The sequence below is a fragment of the Trachurus trachurus genome, assembly GCF_905171665.1.
Source record: "Trachurus trachurus genome assembly, chromosome: 2".
In the NCBI taxonomy this organism is placed as follows: Eukaryota; Metazoa; Chordata; class Actinopteri; order Carangiformes; family Carangidae; genus Trachurus; species Trachurus trachurus.
Window position 1 is genome coordinate 14,154,138 of NC_139914.1, and position 23,240 is coordinate 14,177,377.

The following is a 23,240-nucleotide window of genomic DNA, read 5'->3' on the forward strand; positions in this document are numbered from 1 at the left end:
CAATCTTAATGATAACAAAATTGTACATTGCAATTTTTAAACTTATGGGCATACTGTAGGATAATATAAAATATTGCGATATTAGATCTCAAAAAACAATTGTAGCGATATTTGATAAATTAAATATTTGATAATATCAAATATCAATATAAACGATATTGAGAATATAGCAACAATATAATAATATAGCAAGTTATACAATCCCATATTTTTAAGATTATTGTATTGTACCTCAGCATGTGCCAAATAACTAAAATATAAATAAAACAGAGAAATTATATTATAACTTCCACCCTCAAACACACCTTAATTATAATATTGTATATTGCGATATTTAACTTTGGATATTGCCTATGCTCAGATACATTTAGCTGTCCTACCTTTGGTATAATTGTCACAACAATCATGTCTTATACAACACAAACAGCTGCATCTTTAGGGATTATGCTCATTTGTCATCTGCCTGTATTGACGTAATAAAACTATTTTTTGAACCTCTTCATCCGGTTTAGGTTTCATTCTTACATTTTGCTCTAAATATACCCAGCCCTACAGTGAATAAAAGTGGCACAGCTACTGTATCTACGTGCTATTATGATGCATATAATCACCTACAGGTCACAAACAAGTGCAAAGATCTATCTCTCAGCTCGGAGTCAAAGGAAAACATATTGCATAAAGCTTTGCTGCACTTTCAGAGCAATGCAGTGGCTGAACTGTGTTTATTAAAGGTCAAATTAACTGTATTGCTCTTGTTAATCAATGAGATTGGAATTGATTCTTAGAGTAGCCTACTGTTATTACTGCGGCTGTTGCAGTGTAGCAGCTTTTACTGTGGTTGTTATGGAGAATTGATCTGGTTTATGAAGCTGGATCGTTGGTCATCCTGAGGTCTGGAGAGGCTTCATGCTGATTGGCTGTCGGGACTCAATGCCTGTTGATGATTGGCTGCTTGTGGTGATGCTTCCTCAGCCTGGATCCTGAAAAGTACAATACAAGAAACTTTGGTTAGAGCCGTAAATGCCCCCCAAAAAACTTCAGTTGTATTGCAATTAGGGTTGCAAAATTCTGGGAATTTTCAAAGTTGGAAACTTTCCATGGGAATTAACGGGAATATATGGGAATTAACAGGAATATAGTATGGGAATTAACGGGAATAAATGGGAATAAACAGGAATAAATTAGAAATTTACAAAATTGAAGGTTGGCCTTTGTTTTATTTTGCATGGATGTCTGCTTATGACAAAACAAAATACTTACATTTATGTTTAGATATGATACAGTTTGTTTAAATTACCCCCAATGTCCAGTTAATTCCCATAAATTCCCATTATTCCTATAAATTCCCATGGAAAATTTCCAATTCGGAATATTTCCAAAATTCCCCAGCTTAACTTCCCATGGAAAGTTTCTGGAAAATGTCCGCCCCTTTGCAAACCTAGATATTAACAGTTGTTTAAATTACCACCAATTTCCAGTTAATTCCCATAAATTCCCATTATTCCCATAAATTCCTATAATTCCCATGGAAAGTTTCCAATTTGGAATATTTCCAAAGTTCCCCAGCTTAACTTCCCATGGAAAGTTTCTGGAAAATTTCCGCCCCTTTGCAACCCTAGATATGATACAGTTTGTTTAAATTACCCCCAATTGTCAGTTAATTCCCATAAATTCCCAATTATACCCATAAATTGCCATGGAAAGTTTCCAATTCGGAATATTTCCCAAATTCCCCAGCTTAACTTCCCATGGAAAGTTTCTGGAAAACTTCTGCCCCTTTGCAACCCCAGATATGATACAGTTTGTTTAAATTACCCCCAATTTTCAGTTAATTCCCATAAATTCCCAATTATACCCATAAATTCCCATAATTCCCATGGAAAGTTTCCAATTTGGAATATTTCCAAAATTCCCCAGCTTAACTTCCCATGGAAAGTTTCTGGAAATTTACCGGAAATTTACTGGAAATGTTCCACCCCTTTGCAACACAAAGGGGAGGGGGGGTCAAAAACCACTAATTGCAATGGATGTTTTTTTTTTTTTGTTTGTTTCCCTTACTGTGTTTGGGGGCACTTTGGTATCCGGGGGTCTGGAAGGTTCGGCTGGTTGCGGGACCTTCCCCCTCGGCTGTGATGGCCTGGACCTCCAGCCGGTACAGACCGGCCGGGTGCAGGCCTGAAACCACCAGCACGTTCCCATCCTGAGAGAAGGAGAGAAGGAAGACAAATAGTGAGTAAGGGAAGGAGGGGTTCAAAATGCTCAAGGTGTGTGAAATTGTGCGAATGCTGCAGACGAAACCGTTTTTTTTTTTTTTCTAAAGTGTTTGTCAGCTCAGTGGACCCTGAGATTCGTCTGCCGGGGAAAAAATACATATCTGAATCTGCATTAAAAGTCAAATATTTCACAGAGAACTTCAGCCGGGGGGAAAATAACAGGGAACATGGTGGTTTTACCGTATCGCTGGTCTTTCATAAATGTTAAAATGGAATGAAATCAAACTTGCAATAACATTTCTAGGTTTCAAGTGACACAAGAAAAAGGAAAGTTTAGAGGGAATATTTCCTGTGTCATGGTAGCAGTTTCTTATTTTTTTCTTTCTTACTTGCTATTAATTGATTTCAACATTTGGACATCAATTTTTTTTTCTTGTTTAAATGACCTCACACAAATTTTCTGCTAATAATTATTATTGCTACAAATTAATTTCTTCTACTTATATAACTCTAACATAGCATATCATTTTTTTTAATCTATATTTCTTTCTTAAAATAATCCAAATGTAAAAAAAAAAAATAATAATAAAAATTGACGATATTTGTATATGTAGTACACGTCATGCACAGAAGCAATTCAAAGTGTTTTATAAAACTTGATCAAATGAACACAACATAGAAAGTATTATATAAATGCATAAAATAATAAAATACATTTTAATGGCATGTTAAGAAAATTTAATTGAAATTGTTGACCTGATGTGGCCTAAATTAACTGGCTGAACTGATCGAAATGGCAATAATTGGGAATTAACGATTTGGACTATTTTTATAAAAGTAATCATTATTTCCCGGGGGAATGGGAAATAAACCCACAAAACTAATTATTATTATAATTGGCAACAGGAAAACAAACTTTAGCCACTGTAATTTATTTATTCGGGTACTGACCGGGGGTAAGATCTGGGCCTGGGAGATGAGGCTGTGGGGCAGTTTGTTGTTGCTGTGGTGGTTGCTAGGGACGACCTCGGCCCAGGTCACCTGGTAACCGGTCAGCTGCTGGTGGAGCGGCGCCCGGGACAGATCCCAGCTGAAGACGGCCGTCACGTTCCCGCCCAGAACCTCGAAGGAAGCCGTCAGGTTGGCCGCCTTCACCAGGACCTTCTGAGGGGACGCTGCTGGAAGACGAACAGGCAGGGAGGGGGGGGGGGGGGGGGGGGGGGGGGGGGGTGTTAAATGAAGACCGTAGTCTAATCTTTGTATGACTGATTTATTCTGCATAAGACCCTGACTAATACTCACAGTACACTGTAAAAACTCAACATCTTTCCAAGAATTTTTGTCTTATTTCTTGTCCAAATGTCTCATTTCTAGTCAAAACTAATCTCTTTCCACTTAAAATAAGACTCATCACCTAAAAATGTACTTGTTTTTAGATCCTTTTCACTTGTTTCAAACAAATTTTCACTTGAAATAAGTAGAAAAATCTGCCAGTGAAAACATGTTTTTTGTGCTTTTAATAAGGACGAAAAACTTGTTCCACTATCAGATTTTTTCTACTTATTCCAAGTGAAAATCAGCTTGAAAGGAGTAAAAAGTGTCTAAAAACAAGCTACTTTTAATATGATGTGTCTTATTTTAAGTATAATGAGATTTGTTTTGACTAGAAATGACATTTTGACTAGAAATAAGACAAATATTCTTGGTAAGATACTTGAGTTTTTGCAGTGTAATGCTGCATTAGCATCAAAACAAAGTGGGCTAAATAATACATGATAAAACATACGTAGTCTAAGGGAAAAAAAACTGGAAAAGTTAGGGGGAGGGGCCCACTTTAGTATTCTTTAAGGGGGCCCAGAATTCCTAGCAACGGCCCTGGGGGTGGCGACTGAGTTATTACGACATGGTCTCGATCCGCATGAAGAAGCTCACAGGAGGTTGGAGGCACCGAGTAGACCGCCAAGGACAAACTAGAACATGCTGATGGTTTCTTTTCCATTTCAAAATCATTGACTTTGTTGTCCATCTCTCTTTAACAAATTAAATATATTAAAATGGTTTCTTTAAGTGATTTTTGAAAAGTCCAAAAAAGATTTATGGGGGAAAAAATGCCTGTTGTTACTTAGCATACCTTAGCACCAGGGCCGTTGCTAGGAATTCTGGGCCCCCTACTAAAGTGGGCCCCTCCCCCTAACTTTTCCAGTTTTTTTTTTCTTAGACTACATATGTATTATCATTTTTTATTGAGCCTTCTTTGTTTTGATGCTAATGCAGCATTACACTGCAAAAACTCAAGTATCTTAGCAAGAATATTTGTCTTATTTCTAGTCAAAATGTCATTTCTAGTCAAAACAAATCTCTTTATACTTAAAATAAGACACATCATATTAAAAGTAGCTTGTGTTTAGACACTTTTTACTCCTTTCAAGCAGATTTTCACTTTTACAGCAGGACAAACAGGACACAAACAGGATATATTTGGGTATTTTACTGTAGCTTTAACCTGAAATTAATTTGTGCAATATGATGCAGCTTTAAACCACACTCTTGAATATCAGTTTTCAGCACCCAAGGATTCCGCGTCTCACCTGTTTCTCCACAGGAGATGGATTTTGGACTCTTGGCCTGAATGGCGGCACAGGAAGGAGTGAAGAAGCTGGTGCTTTCCGCCAGAGGACGACTCTTCTTGCTGATTGGCTGCAGGAGGACCTTGTACTTACAGGCAAAGAGCAAACCCTCCAGGCTGACAAAGCTCTCCTGGATAAGGAACAGAAAACCATCAATGGCGGATTGGAGGATGACTCCCAAAATGTCATTAGTACCCCGATCAGATCAATAATAATTAATCAATGTAACCTTTTGTTTGTGTTACCTGTGTGCTGGTCTTCTCCTGTGGTCTGGTCTGATTGTGTGCACAGTACTCTGGACCCCACTGGATTTTGTAGAATTCCACTGAAGGATCTACGACAAGAAAGAAAATGTCAGGGGGTTCGGTTTCTGAATTCAGGCTGTGTGCTTTTCTTTGAGGGTTGAATACTTTAAAGGGATACGTAAAGATTTTTTTTTCGTGTCTTGCCTCACTCCTGAGTCCATGACCAGCAGATAGACACCATCCTTTCGACTGTGCGTGCAGTAACAAGGGAGATACGGGCAGAGCTGGCGCACCGCTAATTAGCTTAGCTCAAACACTGGAAGTGTATGGGTAGTGTTAGCCTGCCTCCTACCTGAGCCGAAACCAGCAGTCAGAAGCTGATTTCATTTTAGCTCTAAACTCTGTAAATATATCACTTTATCAACATTTCAAACATTTTTAGGTGAGAAAGTAGCCGTTTAGATCAGCAGTGTGTCGTTAATTTGTCTAAATACCAGCTGTTTACAATTTTGTTCGGACAAATTTGGGGCTACTCAAGCTAGCCGCACTTTTGGTTACTTTCACAAAATAAAACACCCGTTGCCCTTTACATACAGAAAACCATGACGATAGAATTTGTGCTTTTACTTTGAAATTTCTCTGATGACTTTAGGTGGAGGCAGGCTAACACTACCCATACACTTCCAGCATTTGAGCTAAGCTAATTAGCGGTGCGCCAGCTCTGCCCGTATCTCCCTTGTTACTGCACGCACAGTCGAAAGGATGGTGTCTATCTGCTTGTCATGGACTCGGGAGTGAGGCAAGACACGAAAAAAAAAATGTTGGTGTATCCCTTTAAGAGTACTAATACATAACCTAGACCTGCTTCATAATAAAAGAACACAGTGATCTCTACGTTTATACAACATGGGACCTTTAAATCCTGTAAGTACATGGTACTTGTGCATCTCTGGTGTCCTTTAACAAGGTGCTTTTGTGTTGCATCATGAGAATCAGCCTTTGAAGCACACACACCTGTCTTTGTGCGAACAACACACAGCTTTTCAGTGTGTGTCAGAGGAGGACAGACTGTTTATCTTGATGGCAGAGACTCACAACAGCTCAGGGGCATGTACTATGCTGTACATCGGGGAGGGGAGTCTCTGGCAGCCTAAACCGTAGTCTAATTAAGAACTCCCCCTGCTCTCATGGTTGGTTACATAAATTCAGCCAATCACAGACTAATCAATCCCATTCACACAATACAGACTGCACGTGCACATGCAGGGTTTACCGGTGCTGCTCTGCCAGTAGACATGAACGTGGAGCTGTCCGTCCTGGTAGAACGGCGTCCCCACATCCAGAGTGTCGCCTGTGGGTTTTTTTGGAGCCACACCGATGTCTACAGACAAACAAAATATAATTAATGGAGAAAAACAACAGTCTGCATTTCATAAGGGAAGCATTAAACTTTCAGAATACACTCTACACTGCAAAAACTCAAAATCTTTCCAAGAATATTTGTCTTATTTCTTGTCAAAATGTCTAATTTCTAGTCAAAACTAATCTCTTTCCACTTAAAATAAGACTCATCATCTAAAATTAACTTGTTTTTAGATCATTTTCACTTGTTTCAAACTAATTTTCAATTGAAATAAGTAGAAAAATCGGCCAGTGGAAGCAAGTTTTTTGTGCTTGTAATAAGAAAGAAAAACTTGCTGCACAGTCAGATTTTTCTACTTATTTAAAGTGGAAATTTTGCTTGAAAAAATTAAAAAGTGTCTAAAAACAAGCTACTTTTAAATGTAATGAGTCTTATTTTAAGTATAATGAGATTTATTTTGACTAGAAATGACATTTTGACTAGACATAAGACAAATATTCTTGGTAAGATTTTGAATTTTTGCAGTGTAAAACCCTAAGATTTGATTTTAGACAACAAAAATATTTGCATCTCACCTCTGGGGACCATGAGTGTCCAATATCGCCAGCATTACATCATGTTTATCTTTGCAATGAAGCAATAAAGATGTCTAGCCTAATTGTTATGGGACTTTTACATTGTAGCAGAGGAAAGGTCATCAATACTATGAGGGTGTGTCCTTTGGAGACCTTGAAAATCAATCCTCTGGGGAACATGACCATCAACACAAACTTTCATGGCACATCTCTCTAGACCAGAATGCAAGATGTGGCCACTAACAAATCAATTCTATTGTTTCATAACGAATGAATCTTTATGAAACTATAATTGTTGAGAACTCGTCTTCTTTATTTTTTCTTCTTCTTAATGTCAGCCTGTCATTTTGGAAGGAACACCGTGGCATTTTGAATTTAAGTTAAAAGATTTTTCAGCTCTAAGGATCAAACATTTAAAGATGCACTTTTAGATATTTAAAGCCCAAAGGTGATTTCTTTTTCAAATATCACCATGAAAAAGCTAAATGTAAAGTTCATACAGTAAGAAAGCTTTTTCAAAACTTTTAAGTGCTACTGCAACATGCTGCGTGCGACGTGTTTTAAAGTGTAGAAGAGACGTACTGCGCTGCGTGGTGAAGTGCAGGACGGCTCGCGGCCCCTTGAGCTGGGTTTGTCCCCCGTAGGACACAGCCTGGACCTCCACGCTGTAGCTCCTGTTAGACCGCATGCTGTCCAGCTCCACCTGGCTCTACACACACACACACACACACACAGGAGATTCAGTCATGTGCATTATTGTTCTCTGGAGGAGAGTTTTCAGTTTAAAGGGATAGTTCACCCAAAGTTCAAATTTCTCTCATTATCTACTCACCCTCATGTCGACTAAGAGCTGTGAGGATTTTCAGAGTCCATATAATGGTTCTCAATGGATACCAACTTTCTTCGTCCAAAAAGACACACCAAAAAACATCCAAATACCTCCATAGTGCTCGTCTGTAATGTCCCATTGTATTGAAGCCCCGAAATGAGAAATTGTTCCGCCGGTCAGTGCAAATCAGTGAACTGAGACACTGGGAGCTTCCGCTACAAACAAGCTTAAAATATAGACTTATTTAATTTTTTTCGGAACAATTTCTCATGTCGAGGCTTCAATACAAGAGGGACATTACAGACGAGCAGTATGGAGGTATTTGGATGTTTTTTGGTGTGTCTTTTTGGACCAAGAAAGTTGGTATCCATTGACAACCATCATATGGACAAATACTGCTGTGCGGACCTCCCCGTAACTCAGAGAAGGAACGGAGGACTCTGAAAATTCTCACAGCCCTTAGTCGACATGAGGGTGAGTAGATAATGAGTGAAATTTGAATTTTGGGTAAAACTATCCCTTTAATGTCCATCCGTCCTCACCTCTCGCACCGTCTTCCTCCTCTTGGTCAGGGACGAAGCCGAGGACTGTCCCACTGCAGTCCAGCTCCAGCTGACCTTGTAGTGGTGGATGGGAACGTCCAGGTCATCGGGAACGCTCCACTGCAGCCGGGCCGACACCGTCCGGCCGGGGCCGAAGGTCATGTTGGCCACTCTCAGATCAGAAGGAGCCGGAGGACTGGAGGGGTCTGAGGGGGAGGGGACGGGGATATTATCACGTATTATTGGGGCACGACAATTGTTTTGAACATAATGTCAATCAAATCACAACAACTCCGCAATAGACTGCAACTGCACGAGTCTAGTCCTGAGTAAACTCCAGAACATCCAGAACTCTGCTGCTCCTGTGACCACACCACCAATATCCCTGATGAATTACTACTGACCCTCCATAACCACTTGTCCTCCTTCCTACCTACCTACCAATCTACCAACCAACCAACCAACCAACCAACCAACCAACCAACCAACCAACCAACCAACCTTCCTACCTACCACCAATCTACCAACCAACCAACCAACCTTCCTACCTACCACCAATCTACCAACCTAGCAACCAACCAACCAACCAACCAACAAACCAACCAACCAACCAACCAACCAACCTACCTACCTGCCTTCCTACCTACCTACCAATCTACCAACCAACCAACCTTCCTACCTACCCACCAATCTACCAACCTAGCAACCAACCAACCAACCAGCCTTCCTACCTACCTACCAATCTACCAACCAACCTACCTACCTACCTTTGGTGGAGATGAAAGAAAGACAATTTATTGTATTGATTTGTGATTGAACTGTCATCCAATCAGATCCAGATGTAAAACTAGGCCAAAACTCATGTCTTCTATCCAGGCAAAATCATACTCAGACTTTAAGTTTATTGTATCAATCTTTGTCATTGTAGCTTTTTGCCTTCTTCCTTCTTTTTCTCTCTGTTGCTTGTTTGTTGTGTTTTTCCTTGTTTCTTTCCCTCTTTTCTCTTCCTAAGGGGAGGATTTTATATAAGCCTCTTGGGCTTCTTTTCCTCTCCTGCGCAGTTATTTCCCTTTTGTATTATGTAATATAATTTTAGTTTCATCATTGTGCATATGAATAAATAAAATAAAATAATATAAAGTCATGCTTAACTTCAGGGGCACACACAGCGTGGGAACTTTGAGCACTAATTTGTAGTCTTGTCTCAGTGGCCAGATGTTTATTTTTTATCTCACTTTTGGCAATCATGCAAACAAGCACATGATCTGTGCTCTCAGAGGGTGAGTGTCTGACCTCTGCTGGACTGGATGTGCCTGCTGGGCGTGGTGAAACCTCTGGTCCCATGTGTGTTGACAGCTGTCACTCTGAACTGGTACCAGCGCCCGGGCCTGATGTCGGACATCCTCGCTCCCTGCTCCGTGGTCTGTGGTGATTCAGGTGGAGGTGGATTAAAGAAAAGAGGCATGAGCTGTTCTGTCTTTCTTGGTTCCTTGATGGATCTGGATTTGTGGTGAGGTCATTAAAGGAGACACCAACATTTTTTTTAAGTGTTTTGCCTCACTCCCGAGTCCATGACCAGCAGATAGACACCATCCTTTCGACTGTGCGTGCAGTAACAAGGGAGATAGAGCCGTATCGCCCGTAATTAGCTTAGCTCAAACACTGGAAGTGTATGGGTAGTGTTAGCCTGCCTCCACCTAAAGTCATCAGAGAAACTCTTCAGCAACTCTAAATGGACCGATCTTCGTCTCAGAGCTGACAAAACTCTCCGGTAAGGCATCTTGAGCAGTCAAATGCCGCTAACGGGACCAGATCGGTCAAAACGGAGGGTTCAAGCAAAGACGGTTTATTTTGGTTCAAGCTAGCTACATCGAGGGTAGGTTAGCTTCCTATTTCAAAGTAAAAGCACAAATTCTATCGTCATGGTTTTCTGTATGTAAAGGGCAACGGGTGTTTTATTTTGTGAAAGTAGCCGGAAGTGCGTTGGTCACAACGGCTAGCTTGAGTAGCGCCAAATTCGTCCAAACAAAATTGTAAACAGCTGGTATTTAGACAAACACTACCTATACACGTCCAGCGTTTGAGCTAAGCTAATTACGGGCGATACGGCTCTATCTCCCTTGTTACTGCACGCACAGTCGAAAGGATGGTGTCTATCTGCTGGTCATGGACTCGGGAGTGAGGCAAGACACGAAAAAAAAAAGTTGGCGTATCACTTTAACCATGGACTAACCTGTGCAACCACCTGCCAGGAGGTGGCGGCATCCTCGCTGGGCTGGATGCCAAAGTTCCACCTCCTCTGGAGGATGTAGACCACGGGCTCGGCAGAGATGTTGAATCGGGAAGACCAGCGGACCTCCAGCTGACCGGAGGAGAGCTCCTCAAAGCCCAGCTCTTTCCTCGGCTTTAGAGGAACACCTGTTGGTCATTGAAAAACCAAACATTATCGTCATGGGTGAAAAGATCTGGAGAGATCATTATAAATTTATGATTGAAATTTGCTCCCCACAAACAGGGAGATCCAGCTTTCCTGCTCGGTGTCCTGGGAATAGCTTACACAGTGTTTTTGTGTGAGAAGGCAAAATCAGTTTCTTCCTCTTCCCACCACTTGTGTTACCTGAACATCCCGCTGCAGGCTCTCAGAATCTACTTTGCTTTTGCTCTCTTTGATCCCTCCTCTGACAATGAAGACCTAAGTAGGCCAAGCTCCACCTGACTCAGAATCAGAGCCGTCAGCGGGAGATTTTCCACCCGGACCACCTCGCCTCATTTGTCTGAGGAAAGGCCCAGGGGAGGCTGGTATAACATCTTATTCAGGCTGACAGGAAGTTCATAGCAGTTAAAGTATGCCACGGTGAGTAAAGCTCAAAGAATTAAATAAAACTGCAGTTTTCTGATATGATAATATGAAAAGATTCAAACAAATAAATACTCTGCAAGGCCATTTACTGCTTTAAAATGTGTTATTCTTTAACATTATGATTTGATTTGAGTTGGATATGAATCCTGTGTGCGTCCTCTAATAGCTGCTATCAAGATTCCATTTTATCTAGGAGCTAATTTAATTTCTTTGACTTTTGACCTGTTGCTGTGTATAGATTTCATTTCAATGTAAATAAAAAGAAAAAAGATCCTATATGTAAAAGAAGTATTCAGCTGTTGTTGTTTCAGAGGGGTGATGATGTTGGTGCGTCTCTACCAATGATGACCCCCCAAATTGACACCCTTAACCCTCCTGTTGCCCTCCTGGGTCAAGGAAGGAAGGAAGGAAGGGAAAAACGAAGGAAAGATAGAAGGGTCAAAAAGGAAGGAAGAAGTAGGACAAAGGGAAAGATGGGAGGAAAGAAGGAAGGGGAAAAGGAAGGAAAGATAGAAGGAGGGAGGGAACAGAAGGAAGGAAGGAAGGAAGGAAGGAAAGGAACAGAACAGAAGGAAGGAAGGAAGGAAGGGGAAAGGGATTGTGGAAAGAAATATGGAGGGAGGGAACAGATTTGTTCAAGGAAGGAAGAAGGGAGGAAAGAAGTAAGGAAAGGGGGAAGGAAATAAAGATGGAGGGAGGGGACAGATTCATTCAAGGAAGGAAGAGGAAGAAGGAAGGAAGAAGGCAAAAGGGAAGGAAAGAAAGATGGAGGTAGAGGGAACAGATCAGGTCAATTGGATCAAAGAGGAAGGAAGAAGAAAGAAGGAAGGAAGGAAGGAAGGAAGGAAACATATTGGGTCAATTTGATCCAAAGGACAACAGGAGGGTTCAATTAATGACTTGCTGAATAAATGTGATTCTGCTGGGCCAGTTCTGGTTCTTACCCTTGTAGAGGTCTTTGGGAGCCTGGCAGGTGTGGCCACAGCCATTGGAGCAGCATTTCTTCTGAGACGAGCACTCCTGGTCGTGGTCGCAGCTCTCGACGCAGGCGGCCGCGAAGCCGCTGGCTCTTTCTGGAGGCGGACAGCTGCCTTGTTTCGTCGCCTGCACCGACTGGAGGAACTCGCAACTGGTGACGCACTCCCAGTGCTTCTTGGGAAATACCCTCTAGATAGGTGAGAGGAAAATGGGTTAGCATAAAGATGTCAAGTCAAATGTCAAGACCTTCAAATAGATGTTAAGATTTGTGTTAGCTACAAGTTTAATTCCTCCCAGCCGTCAACTGTACTGGTTGCTAGGTACGCTGATAGGGAGCGGCTAGTAGCTAAAGCTAAGCTAATGCTAACCGTATTTAACCAGCAGCAGTTCCGGTGTTGACAGCGGACTGGAAACACATCTGAATCATTTCACACTAACTCACCTGCAGACAAACCAGACAAACCTGCAGCATCACGCCTGCACCGGAAACATTACAGTATCGGCTGACCGTTAGTTAGCATTAGCATTAGCATGATGCCATTTTCTCCAGAGAGCTATCAGAATCTGGCTCCCCCTGAGCTCCGCCTCACGTGACATCAACGTACTAATGCTGTTGATGCAGAGATCATTTCATGTCAACGTTGCCAACGTAACCAGAAGTAAATATTTATATATTTTGGACCCGTCAAAATTCATAAAAAAATTATTTCTATACTATAAAGAAATGTCTGTAAAATTAATACTTTTATTCTGCACCCCTCTAGACGTTCTGTGGATGTAGCCTATTATTCTTGACAAATTAACCGTTTTGATGAAAAAGTTGTAGCTATCACCTTTAATATGAACCCTGAATGACTGGTGGGCCGAGAGGGTTGTGACTAAGACCAGGTTCAGACTAGGCTACACAGTTTTTTTGGCTTCCACAATGGTCACCATGTCAGATCCTTGTCGTGTCTTGGTTGGGGGACTGGCAACACTACAAGTATTACCCCAACCAATCCTCGTTCACAACCAATCATGAATTCCGAGCATGAGTTCATACGTCATGAACTTGTGTAGTCCGATCCTGCCTTTAGGCCACCAGGGACGATCAAGGACTTTTTGAGGGTCAACCAACCCATGAATCATTGATGTTGAGGTGTTTGCATTGGATTCCTATCACCTATGGCCATCTCCAGCTCTGCTTTGTGAAAACAAGTTCATGTGCACAGGGGAAATTTGTAGGTGATAGGTCCTCCTGGTGGTGCTACATCCTCAGATTGAAGTTATTACCAGATATGATGTGATTGGACAAGGCTAGCTGGTTAGGATGTAAACATAAGCAGAATACAAGAGGTGATATAGAAAACACTGGAACTACTTTTTGCTAAGGGAATGTTAGCTACATAAACGTATCTATAGCTCCCTTAACAGATTGCATGTGAAATCAGTCATTCCACATATAGATAAAAAATCCCGGTTCCCATCCCATCCGTCATACCTCACACATCTCTCTGCAGCTGCTTTTCCTTTTCATCTCCCAGGAATCCTTGCAGGGCTCCAAGCACTGCGGAAGCAAAGGCAACAAGTGTGAGTGAGAGTCACAGTCAGATATGAATAAGAAGATTTAAAGGTGAATCTGTCTCTCTGGATTGATTAAGAGTAAAACACTTCACTCTCAGACAGCTCCTCTTACCACCGAACACTGAAGTGAGTCAGGGAATCTCATCCACTTTAACATCTCTCACAGGTAACAATAACTCCTGCGGCATGCTAATATGAATCACTCAGACTGTGAGTTTATTATTAAAGCCTGAAGCGCTGAGCAGACTTTCACCAAAGATAAGCCTCGGCTGTCAGATTACGATCTGTCAAACCACAGTTTGCTTTGGGGAGATATCAAGATTTGAAAAGAATAAATTCTGTCACCTGCAGATCATGTTAATGTGAACCTGTTTTTTGTTTTTTTAATAAGCAGGTACAACCACCAACAGATGCAGGTTGTTAGCAGTGATCCAAAAGTCCGAGGATGAATCCTCAAAAATCATAGACACATTTCCAAGGACTTGGCCTTGGTGTGTGAACATGTGCGATTCTGAGAGCGCAACACTTCCTGAATTAGAAGAAGCTGAACATATTAGTTGTTCTAGGTCCTAAAGTTGACACTTTTACAGTGTTACATTTGAAATATTGGCCTGAGAAGGAGTTATATTTGTGATTTAAAGCTCTGTCTGGCTCTATCTGGCTTAAAGTCCCTTTAAAGGGATAGGCCAACATTTTTTTTTCATGTCTTGCCTCACTCCCGAGTCCATGACCAGCAGATAGACACCATCCTTTCGACTGTGCGTGCAGTAACAAGGGATATACGAGCAGAGCTGGCGCACCGCTAATTAGCTTAGCTCAAACACTGGAAGTGTATGGGTAGTGTTAGCCTGCCTCCTACCTGAGCCGAAACCAGCAGCCAGAAGCTGATTAAATTTTAGCTCTAAACTCTGTAAATATATCACTTTATCAACATTTCAAACATGTTTAGGTGAGAAAGTAGCCGTTTAGATCAGCAGTGTGTCGTTAATTTGTCTAAATACCAGCTGTTTACAATTTTGTTCGGACGAATTTGGCGCTACTCAAGCTAGCCGTTGTGACCTGCGCACTTCCGGTTACTTTCACAAAATAAAACACCCGTTGCCCTTTACATACAGAAAACCATGACGATAGAATTTGTGCTTTTACTTTGAACTAGGAAGCTAACCTACCCTCGATGTAGCTAGCTTGAACCAAAATAAAGCGTCTTTGCTTGAACCCTCCGTTTTGACCGATCTGGTCCCGTTAGCGGCATTTGACAAGATGCCTTACCGGAGAGTTTTGTCAGCTCTGAGACCAAGATCGGTCCGTTTAGAGTTGCTGAAGAGTTTCTCTGATGACTTTAGGTGGAGGCAGGCTAACACTACCCATACACTTCCAGTGTTTGAGCTAAGCTAATTACGGGCGATACGGCTCTATCTCCCTTGTTACTGCACGCACAGTCTAAAGGATGGTGTCTATCTGCTGGTCACGGACTCGGGAGTCAGGCAAGACACACAAAAAAAAATGCTGCTGTATCCCTTTAAGGCTCTTGTGGCACTCACTACTCCCTATACTATAGTCCACTGCAGTGATGCGTCATGTAAAAGTAATGTACAACAAATTAAGCAGAATATCCCATCATGCATTGCACGTAAAGAATGTCATCCTATGTGCTTTCAGGCTGCTTGTGAACAAAGTCACCGATTAGCAGAGTGGCCCTCTGTCCCCCCCCCCCCCCCAGGGGAGCGGGTGGCCACTGATTGTAATTTCATGCTGTAGTGGGAAACAGTGGGGAGCGGAGGAATGTACAGCGGCTTCACAAGGACGAGAGGAGCTGAAAGTTTGACTGAACAAAGTCTGCTCTCGATGTCCTAAGCATTATGTTTTTTTGTCTATGTTTTACCCTTAAAAAGCACAACGTGAATTAAAATCAGCGCGGCGTGACAATCCCATTATATTAAGTAGTCATGAAGTACATAACAAGACTCCATTATCTCCGCACTATTATTTGACATTAATTAACACAATCAAAATAAAAAGGGCTGATAGCGAGAAATATTTTCTTTAATGGCACACTGGGATTATCATCTAATTAAAAGCATGACCCAGTTGCTCTAAAGTGACTCTGATATGACGACTATAACAGTGATTGACCAGGATTTTGTCAGCGTGTATCAGTCACATTTGTGTAATTATATTACAGCTATGTGAGAAAAACAATATGCAGTTATGACCACATCACCACACATCAGGAGTTGAAATCTAACATTACAAAGGTTATCTTATACCCACCACACACTATAAGACTCTGGAATGACACCTAAGACTAAAGTCTGACACCCGTTCACATCTGAAGACGATGGGTCATACTGTACATCACAGAGTTTTTTGTCTCTTAAATAATAAGATTCTGTCAAGACTGGAGATCTTAAAGGATCGGTATTTGCAACACTAGATAAGATAAGATAAGATAAGATAAGATAAGATAAGATAAGATAAGATAAGATAAGATAAGATAAGATAAGATAAGATAAGATAAGATAAGATAAGATAAGATAAGATAAGATAAGATAAGATCAATTAAATGAAAATAAGATAGGATATGTTAAGATAAGATAAAATAAGTTAGGATAAATTAAGTTAGGTTAACTTCAATTAAATGAAGATAAGACAAGATATAAGATCAAATAAGTTAAGATAAATTAGGTTAACTTCAATTAAATGAAGATAAGATATGTTAAGATAAGATAAGATAAGTTAAGATAAATTAGGTTAACTTCAATTAAATGAAGATAATATAAGATGAGTTAGGTTAACTAATGTTAAGATTAGATGAAATAAGATAAGATAATAGTAGCAAACATCAATGAAAAAAATGAAGAACAATAAATAGACACAAAACCAAAAAAAAAGTGATGTGATAAGAAATGTATATTGTGTTTTCCTTTTTGTTTTTTGTGTGTGTGCAGCTCTTCATACCAATGATGTGTGCAGCTCTGTTGTGAGAGTGGAGAATAAAAAGGAAAGTAAAAGTTGCTGCCAAATGGAAACGGTGCACGTGGACCATCCACAGCTCGTCGCGCCGTGCAGGCAGGAATGTCTGGGAGCATGTCTGATAGCCATGCAGCCCTGCCTGCCATCTCCGGCGTACACTGCGCCACCCGTCCGCTAATCCAAACTGACGTGACATTCCCATTGTACCTCGGCGTCGGTTAGTTTTCCGCCCCATTTCAACCTCAAATCAAGCATGGCCCACGTTTTGCAGCGGGAGAGGTATTTTGTCTCGGCTGAAGAATTTAAGGCGGGATCAGGGCCGTTGCTAGGAATTCTGGGCCCCCTTAAAGAATACTAAAATGGGCCCCTCCCCCTAACTTTTCCAGTTTTTCTTTCTTAGACTACGTATGTATTATCATTTATTATTTAGCCTACTTTGTTTTGATGCTAATGCAGCATTACACTGCAAAAACTCAAGTATCTTACCAAGAATATTTGTCTTATTTCTGGTCAAAATGTCATTTCTAGTCAAAACAAATCTCATTCTACTTAAAATAAGACTCATCATATTAAAAGTAGCTCGTGTTGAGACACTTTTTACTCCTTTCAAGCAGATTTTCACTTGGAATAAGTAGAAAAAATCTGATAATGGAACAAGTTTTTCTTCCTTATTACAAGCACAAAAAACATGCTTTCACTGGCAGATTTTTCTACTTATTTCAAGTGAAAATTTGTTTGAAACAAGTGAAAATGATCTAAAAACAAGTTAATTTTTAGGTGATGAGTCTTATTTTAAGTGGAAAGAGATTAGTTTTGACTAGAAATGAGACATTTGGACAAGAAATAAGACAAAAAATTCTTGGAAAGATGTTGAGTTTTTACAGTGTACTATGAGTATTAGTCAGGGTCTCATGCAGAATAAATCAGTCATACAAAGATTAGACTACTGGGGTTTTTTATGGGCCCCACTGGGCGCTGGGCCCCTAGAGTTATCATCACCTTTCTCCCCTATACAACGGCCCTGGGCGGGATAAGAGCCGGTTTGATCTGAGCTGATCTTTCAGGGCACGGGACACGACTTCTGGCAGTGTGGATCTGTGTGTGTGTGTGTGTGTGTGTGTGTGTACCGCTCCTCCATGACAAACCAGAGATAATGGAGCGAACCACTTCTCTGCTGACCGTGCAAAATGCTGTTCTTTTCCGTTTTTTCCAGAACGCCGTTTGGTTTGATTTGCTGCCCGGACAAACAAACTCCCCTCGGAGAGGAAGCAGCCCCCGTGTTTCCCCGTTTCTGCGAGTTTGCGTCGTCTTTGAAAACGCTCCAAACCTTTTTTTTTTTTTTAATAAACGTCCTCAGACAAGGAGACAAGGAGAGAAGGACCTTGGCCGGCTTCTCCCAATGATTTCACAAGTACTTTTCTACGCCGACGATGTTTGGCTCTCAGTCAGATGTCACAGCGAGGCTTTGGGGAGTATTGAAGCCCACTAATGACTGCCAAGTGCCACTGAAAGACGGTCGTTACACCACGCTGGGTGCCAATTGTCAAGGTTGCGAGCTGAGACACTGTTAGTGTCAGTGCATCTTCGCTATCTTAAGCTTTTTTTTTTTCCCTCAGAGCTGCATTGAACCGGACTGAGTGGGAGTGTGTGTGTGTGTGTGTGTGTGTGCAGCTAATCAACACTGGCAACTTGCAAATGGTCCGTCTGCCTGGAGGAGATAGTGACAGAAGGATTAACAAGCGCTCATTACCGCCGGGGCCCCGCGAGGACTACAAGTGGCCAAGTGGTCGCCGGGGCCAACGAGATGGGCTGTCTCACAGCAACAGGCTCCTCGGCATCAAGCTAAAGACCAGGACCAGGAAGAATCAATAGATAGATCTGGGAAAAAGTCCAATTTCTTTACACTCAACCAGGATGTTTGAGTTTTTTTTTACCCTAATCAAAATCCCAAGCCAGATTCAGCAGAGCAACATTTTTACCAACGTGAAGATGAAAGTGGGAATAAACGGAACAGATGTAATAAGGCATAAACATAAAATCCTAATACAAACAAACAGTGGCCAAGTCTCAAAACGACGATAATCGCGATGATAATAAAAACGCTGAGGGTGTGGAATCACCTGAGCGGCCCAGTGCAACAATTAAATTAAGTGTCATGTACATTTCCAAATGACTAATTCAATCAGTGCAACAACAGACTGGTGTTATTATACCACAGGAATGAGATTATCTATGTTAAATGACTGTTTAAAAGGAGCCATGTTTAAAGTGACACATTGAGGCGACTAACAACATAAATGTCAACATGTCTCATGTTCCCTGATACAGGAAATTACATAAAATATGTCAATTACCCTTTAAAAAACAGACATTTTTCATCTCCTCTCATATAGTTTTATAGTAACATATGTGTATTTGATTGAAATTGTATCCAAATTACACACAGGACAGCTTTATGTTATTATGGTTGCCCATCAAGCTGGAATACAGTTTGCCTTATTCCAACTTTATGAGCAACCGTGTATATCCTACATCTTTAAGATATGCGAAATTTTTCATTTTTACCACTGTTTCGTTCAGGACTGGGGTAAGTAGGCTATATGTTTCTATGTAATTGTATGTATTCCATGCAATATATGTGTGTATATATAGTATGTATATACTGTACGTAATGTCTACACATATGGAGGTAAACATACATATAGACATATGTCAGTATCTGAAATTGTTCCAATCTATCATAGTTTTCAGTAATTATTAAGCCCATGTTACATAGTATTTTTGGAATTTCAAAATATATAGTCTACATATATTTGAGAACATTTTACTTTTCAATATATTTGTATAACTTCTTTATAATTAGCTATTTTATAATTAGGAATTTAATTATGTTCATAAGTGATGGGCATGTAAATGGATTTTGTGAAATGATGGCTATCCTTTATTAGTATATCAATTTAACACAATATTAACCCTGTTGTCCTGTTCCCTTCCTCCATCCTTCCTTCTTTCCTTCCTTTCTCCCTTTTGTCCTACTTCTTCTTCCTTCCTCTTTTGATCCAATTGATCTGTTCCCTCCCTCCATCTTTCTTTCCTTTTCCCTCCCTTCTTTCCACAATCCTTTCCCCCTTCCTTCCTTCGTCCTTGCTTCTTCCTTCCTTTTTGACCCAATCTGTTTCTTCCCTCCTTCTATCTTTCCTTCCTTTTTCCCTTCCTTCTTTCCTCCCACCTTTCCCTTTGTCCTTCCTTCCTTCCTTCCTTTTTTCTTTGTCCTTTCTTCCTTTACCCAGGAGGACAACAGGAGGGCTAAATATTATTTTCTTATGTATATTCCACATTCACCACCAGTCAATGCGCTGCTGTGTTCCCCTGCTATCCTGATCCAATCCACACCGTCATGCCAACACTTCCTTCCCTGCGATCTTTCATTAAACGGGCCCAGATATCTCACTTTACAAGCTCTTAATAATGCAGCTGCAGAGACGTCTGATGCGCTAACATGTCATCACAATTACCCATCGCTGGGATCTCCGCGGTTACCAAAGCGAGAGAGGCTGCTCGGGCCTGTTAATATCTCACAAGGAGACAATCATTCTTGTGGGGACCCTTAAATATCGAGACTCGGCGGCTGCAGCTGTGAAATAAAAGGATGTGAAAGTTACCAGAGGGAAGTTTGGATGTAATATCAGAGGAGGAGGGGGTTTGCAAAGCATGCACAGGGCCGTATAGGGGAGAAAGGTGATGGGGGCCAAGCGCCCAGTGGGGCCCATAAAAAAACCCCAGTAGTCTAATCTTTGTATGACTGATTTATTCTGCATAAGACCCTGACTAATACTCATAGTACACTGTAAAAACTCAACATCTTTCCAAGAATATTTGTCTTATTTCTTGTCCAAATGTCTCATTTCTAGCCAAAGCTAATCTCTTTCCACTTAAAATAAGCATAAAACCTAACCATAACCTAAAAATTTACTTGTTTTAGATCATTTTCACTTGTTTCAAACTAATTTTCACTTGCTAATGCATCATTACACTGCAAAAACTAATCTCATTATACTTAAAATAAGACACATCATATTAAAAGTAGCTTGTTTTAGACACTTTTTACTCCTTTCAAGCATATTTTCACTTGGAATAAGTAGAAAAATCTGCCAGTGAAAGCAGGTTTTTTGTGTTTGTAATAAGGAAGAAAAACTTGTTCCACTATCAGATTTTTTCTACTTATTCCAAGGGAAAATATGCTTGAAAGGAGTAAAAAGTGTCTAAAAACAAGCTACTTTTAATATGATGTGTCTTATTTTAAGTATAATGAGATTAGTTTTGACTAAAAATTACATTTGGACTAGAAATAAGACAAACTTTCTTGGTAAGATACTTGAGTTTTTGCAGTGTAATGCTGCATTAGCATCAAAACAAAGAAGGCTAAATAAAAAATTATAATACATACGTAGTCTAAGAAAAAAAAAGTGGAAAAGTTAGGGGGAGGGGCCCACTTTAGTATTCTTTAAGGGGGCCCAGAATTCCTAGCAACGGCCCTGCTAGCCTGCATACCATCAATTATCACCTGCCTCCTTCATGAGTGTCGGTGCATTAGCCGGGAAAGTATGTTGATGTATGGGATGTCCGAGAGCAAAAGGCACAGTTTGGTGATGAATGGCAGAGCGGGGATGTGGGTAATAACCACTGCAAGCGCACAATCAGGCACACACGTAAAACAAAACACAAAACACAAGCTGTCACCACTTTGCATGTGGGGGTGATTTATTGCAGCCAAACACACACACACACACATACACACACACAGGTGCCTGCAAACATGCATCCAGGCATGTACAAGCTCACACACACACACACACACACGTGCGGGGAGAGTGATTTATTACACCTGAAAACACCTTCACTCCCACACAACTGTCTCTGTAGACTGATGTGAAACATTTAGCAACACACACCGGGCCACAGGCATGTGTGTGTGTGTGTGTGTGTGTGTGTGTGTGTGTGTGTGTGTGTGTGTGTGTGTGTGTGTGTGTGTGTGTGTGTGTGTGTGTGTGTGTGTGTGTGTGTGTGTAGTGCTGATACATTTTAATAATAGCCTATCTTCATTCATTCATGTGGGTTCAAACATAGAAATAACCACATTAAAAAAAAAAAGAAAAACAGAAAATGATTGATGCTGGTTGTCATAGTAACGCAGCATCCGCTAAAACTGGACCAGACTTTTCCTGGTTTCAGGAATGATGTCAACAGAGAAAACTACACAGTCGTATATTATATTATATTATATTATATTATATTATATTATATTATATTATATCTTATTATATTATATTATATTATATTATATTTTATTTTATTATATTATATTATATTATATTCCCCTAAATTGACACAAATTAGACCACAGACCCCCATTGGACAAAATTTTCAAGCAAACCAGAAATACACACTGAATAAAGTTTGTACATTCAAATTAGGGCCAATGGTGTGAATTTTTGGAAACATTATAGAAAAATTTCTGGAAAAAAGTGGTACAATTTCTCCAAAAACGTTTAAACATTTGTAGGAAGAAGTGGTTAAAAAAAATTCTCAAAAAAAGTAAAAAAAAGTAAATTAAAAAAAGTTAAAGATTTGCTACAAAAAAGTGGTAAAATTCTCAAAAAAAATCTAAACAATAATAAAAATTCTCTCAAAAAAGTGGTAGAATTTCAAGAAAAAGTTTGGGACCCCCTTTAACACTCTCAAGGTCCCCTGGGGGTCCCCAAACCCCACGTTTAGAACCACTGTATTATATTATATTATATCCAGAAGCCAATAGACAACATAATCAATCAGTGCCTATCCAGAAGTGTGTGGTCACCGTTGGATACCTACCTTTGCACACTGTTTATGATTCTGACACCAGCCCATGGATCCATTATTCTAAAGAGGAGAAAGAAGAAACAAGTTAGTGTGATTGAATTAAGTGCAGAGGAACCATTTTAATTCCCTAATTATAGGTTCCTGCGCTATAATTACAGTTTGTCAGAAGAACATCACAGGGTTGCAGAGTTCACACCGTATACCGACGTTTCTCTCCCTCTCTCTCTCTCTCTCTCTCTCTCTGTCTTTAGTTTGTGGGACTTGCTGTCCTTCATGGCCCCCTGCTGGGAGCCTCGGGCGGTTTGCTGAAAACTAATGAGTCCAGATCCAGGATCAGCGGTCCGCTCACACGAGACAGTGCTGGTGTAGTAGATTAATCAGCACTTTGATATCTTGGACTTATTTTAAGAGTGTTCAATAAAGAAACAGCAGTGTATTCCTAATCTAACCCGCTATATAGCTACTACACAATGTCTCATTTCTATTGGTTAGTGGTTCTAAGGCTGTTTGTTTATATACAGTATATCATGTTTAATTTCAAAACTAATGAGCATTTTCATTGGTGGATTGATCCACGTTTGCCAACCCTCATACAGTATATGACCCATATGGT

The 23,240-nt window shown here is 40.5% G+C and overlaps 1 protein-coding gene across 1 annotated transcript in view; it reads right to left on the reverse strand.

The window, feature by feature from the left end:
• Nucleotides 1-927: 927 nt before the first annotated feature.
• Nucleotides 928-23,240, reverse strand: part of anos1a (anosmin 1a) — a gene marked incomplete at both ends in the record, with an annotated part of 29,649 nt that continues 7,336 nt past the window's right edge. The window contains 13 exons of the mRNA XM_083988286.1: nucleotides 928-980; nucleotides 2,059-2,200; nucleotides 3,165-3,391; nucleotides 4,802-4,970; nucleotides 5,086-5,174; nucleotides 6,359-6,466; nucleotides 7,606-7,732; nucleotides 8,395-8,600; nucleotides 9,688-9,817; nucleotides 10,628-10,812; nucleotides 12,199-12,421; nucleotides 13,713-13,778; nucleotides 22,640-22,687. Coding sequence (XP_083844412.1) covers nucleotides 928-980; nucleotides 2,059-2,200; nucleotides 3,165-3,391; nucleotides 4,802-4,970; nucleotides 5,086-5,174; nucleotides 6,359-6,466; nucleotides 7,606-7,732; nucleotides 8,395-8,600; nucleotides 9,688-9,817; nucleotides 10,628-10,812; nucleotides 12,199-12,421; nucleotides 13,713-13,778; nucleotides 22,640-22,687 — 1,773 coding nt within the window. The remainder of the gene's footprint in view (nucleotides 981-2,058; nucleotides 2,201-3,164; nucleotides 3,392-4,801; nucleotides 4,971-5,085; nucleotides 5,175-6,358; nucleotides 6,467-7,605; nucleotides 7,733-8,394; nucleotides 8,601-9,687; nucleotides 9,818-10,627; nucleotides 10,813-12,198; nucleotides 12,422-13,712; nucleotides 13,779-22,639; nucleotides 22,688-23,240) is intronic.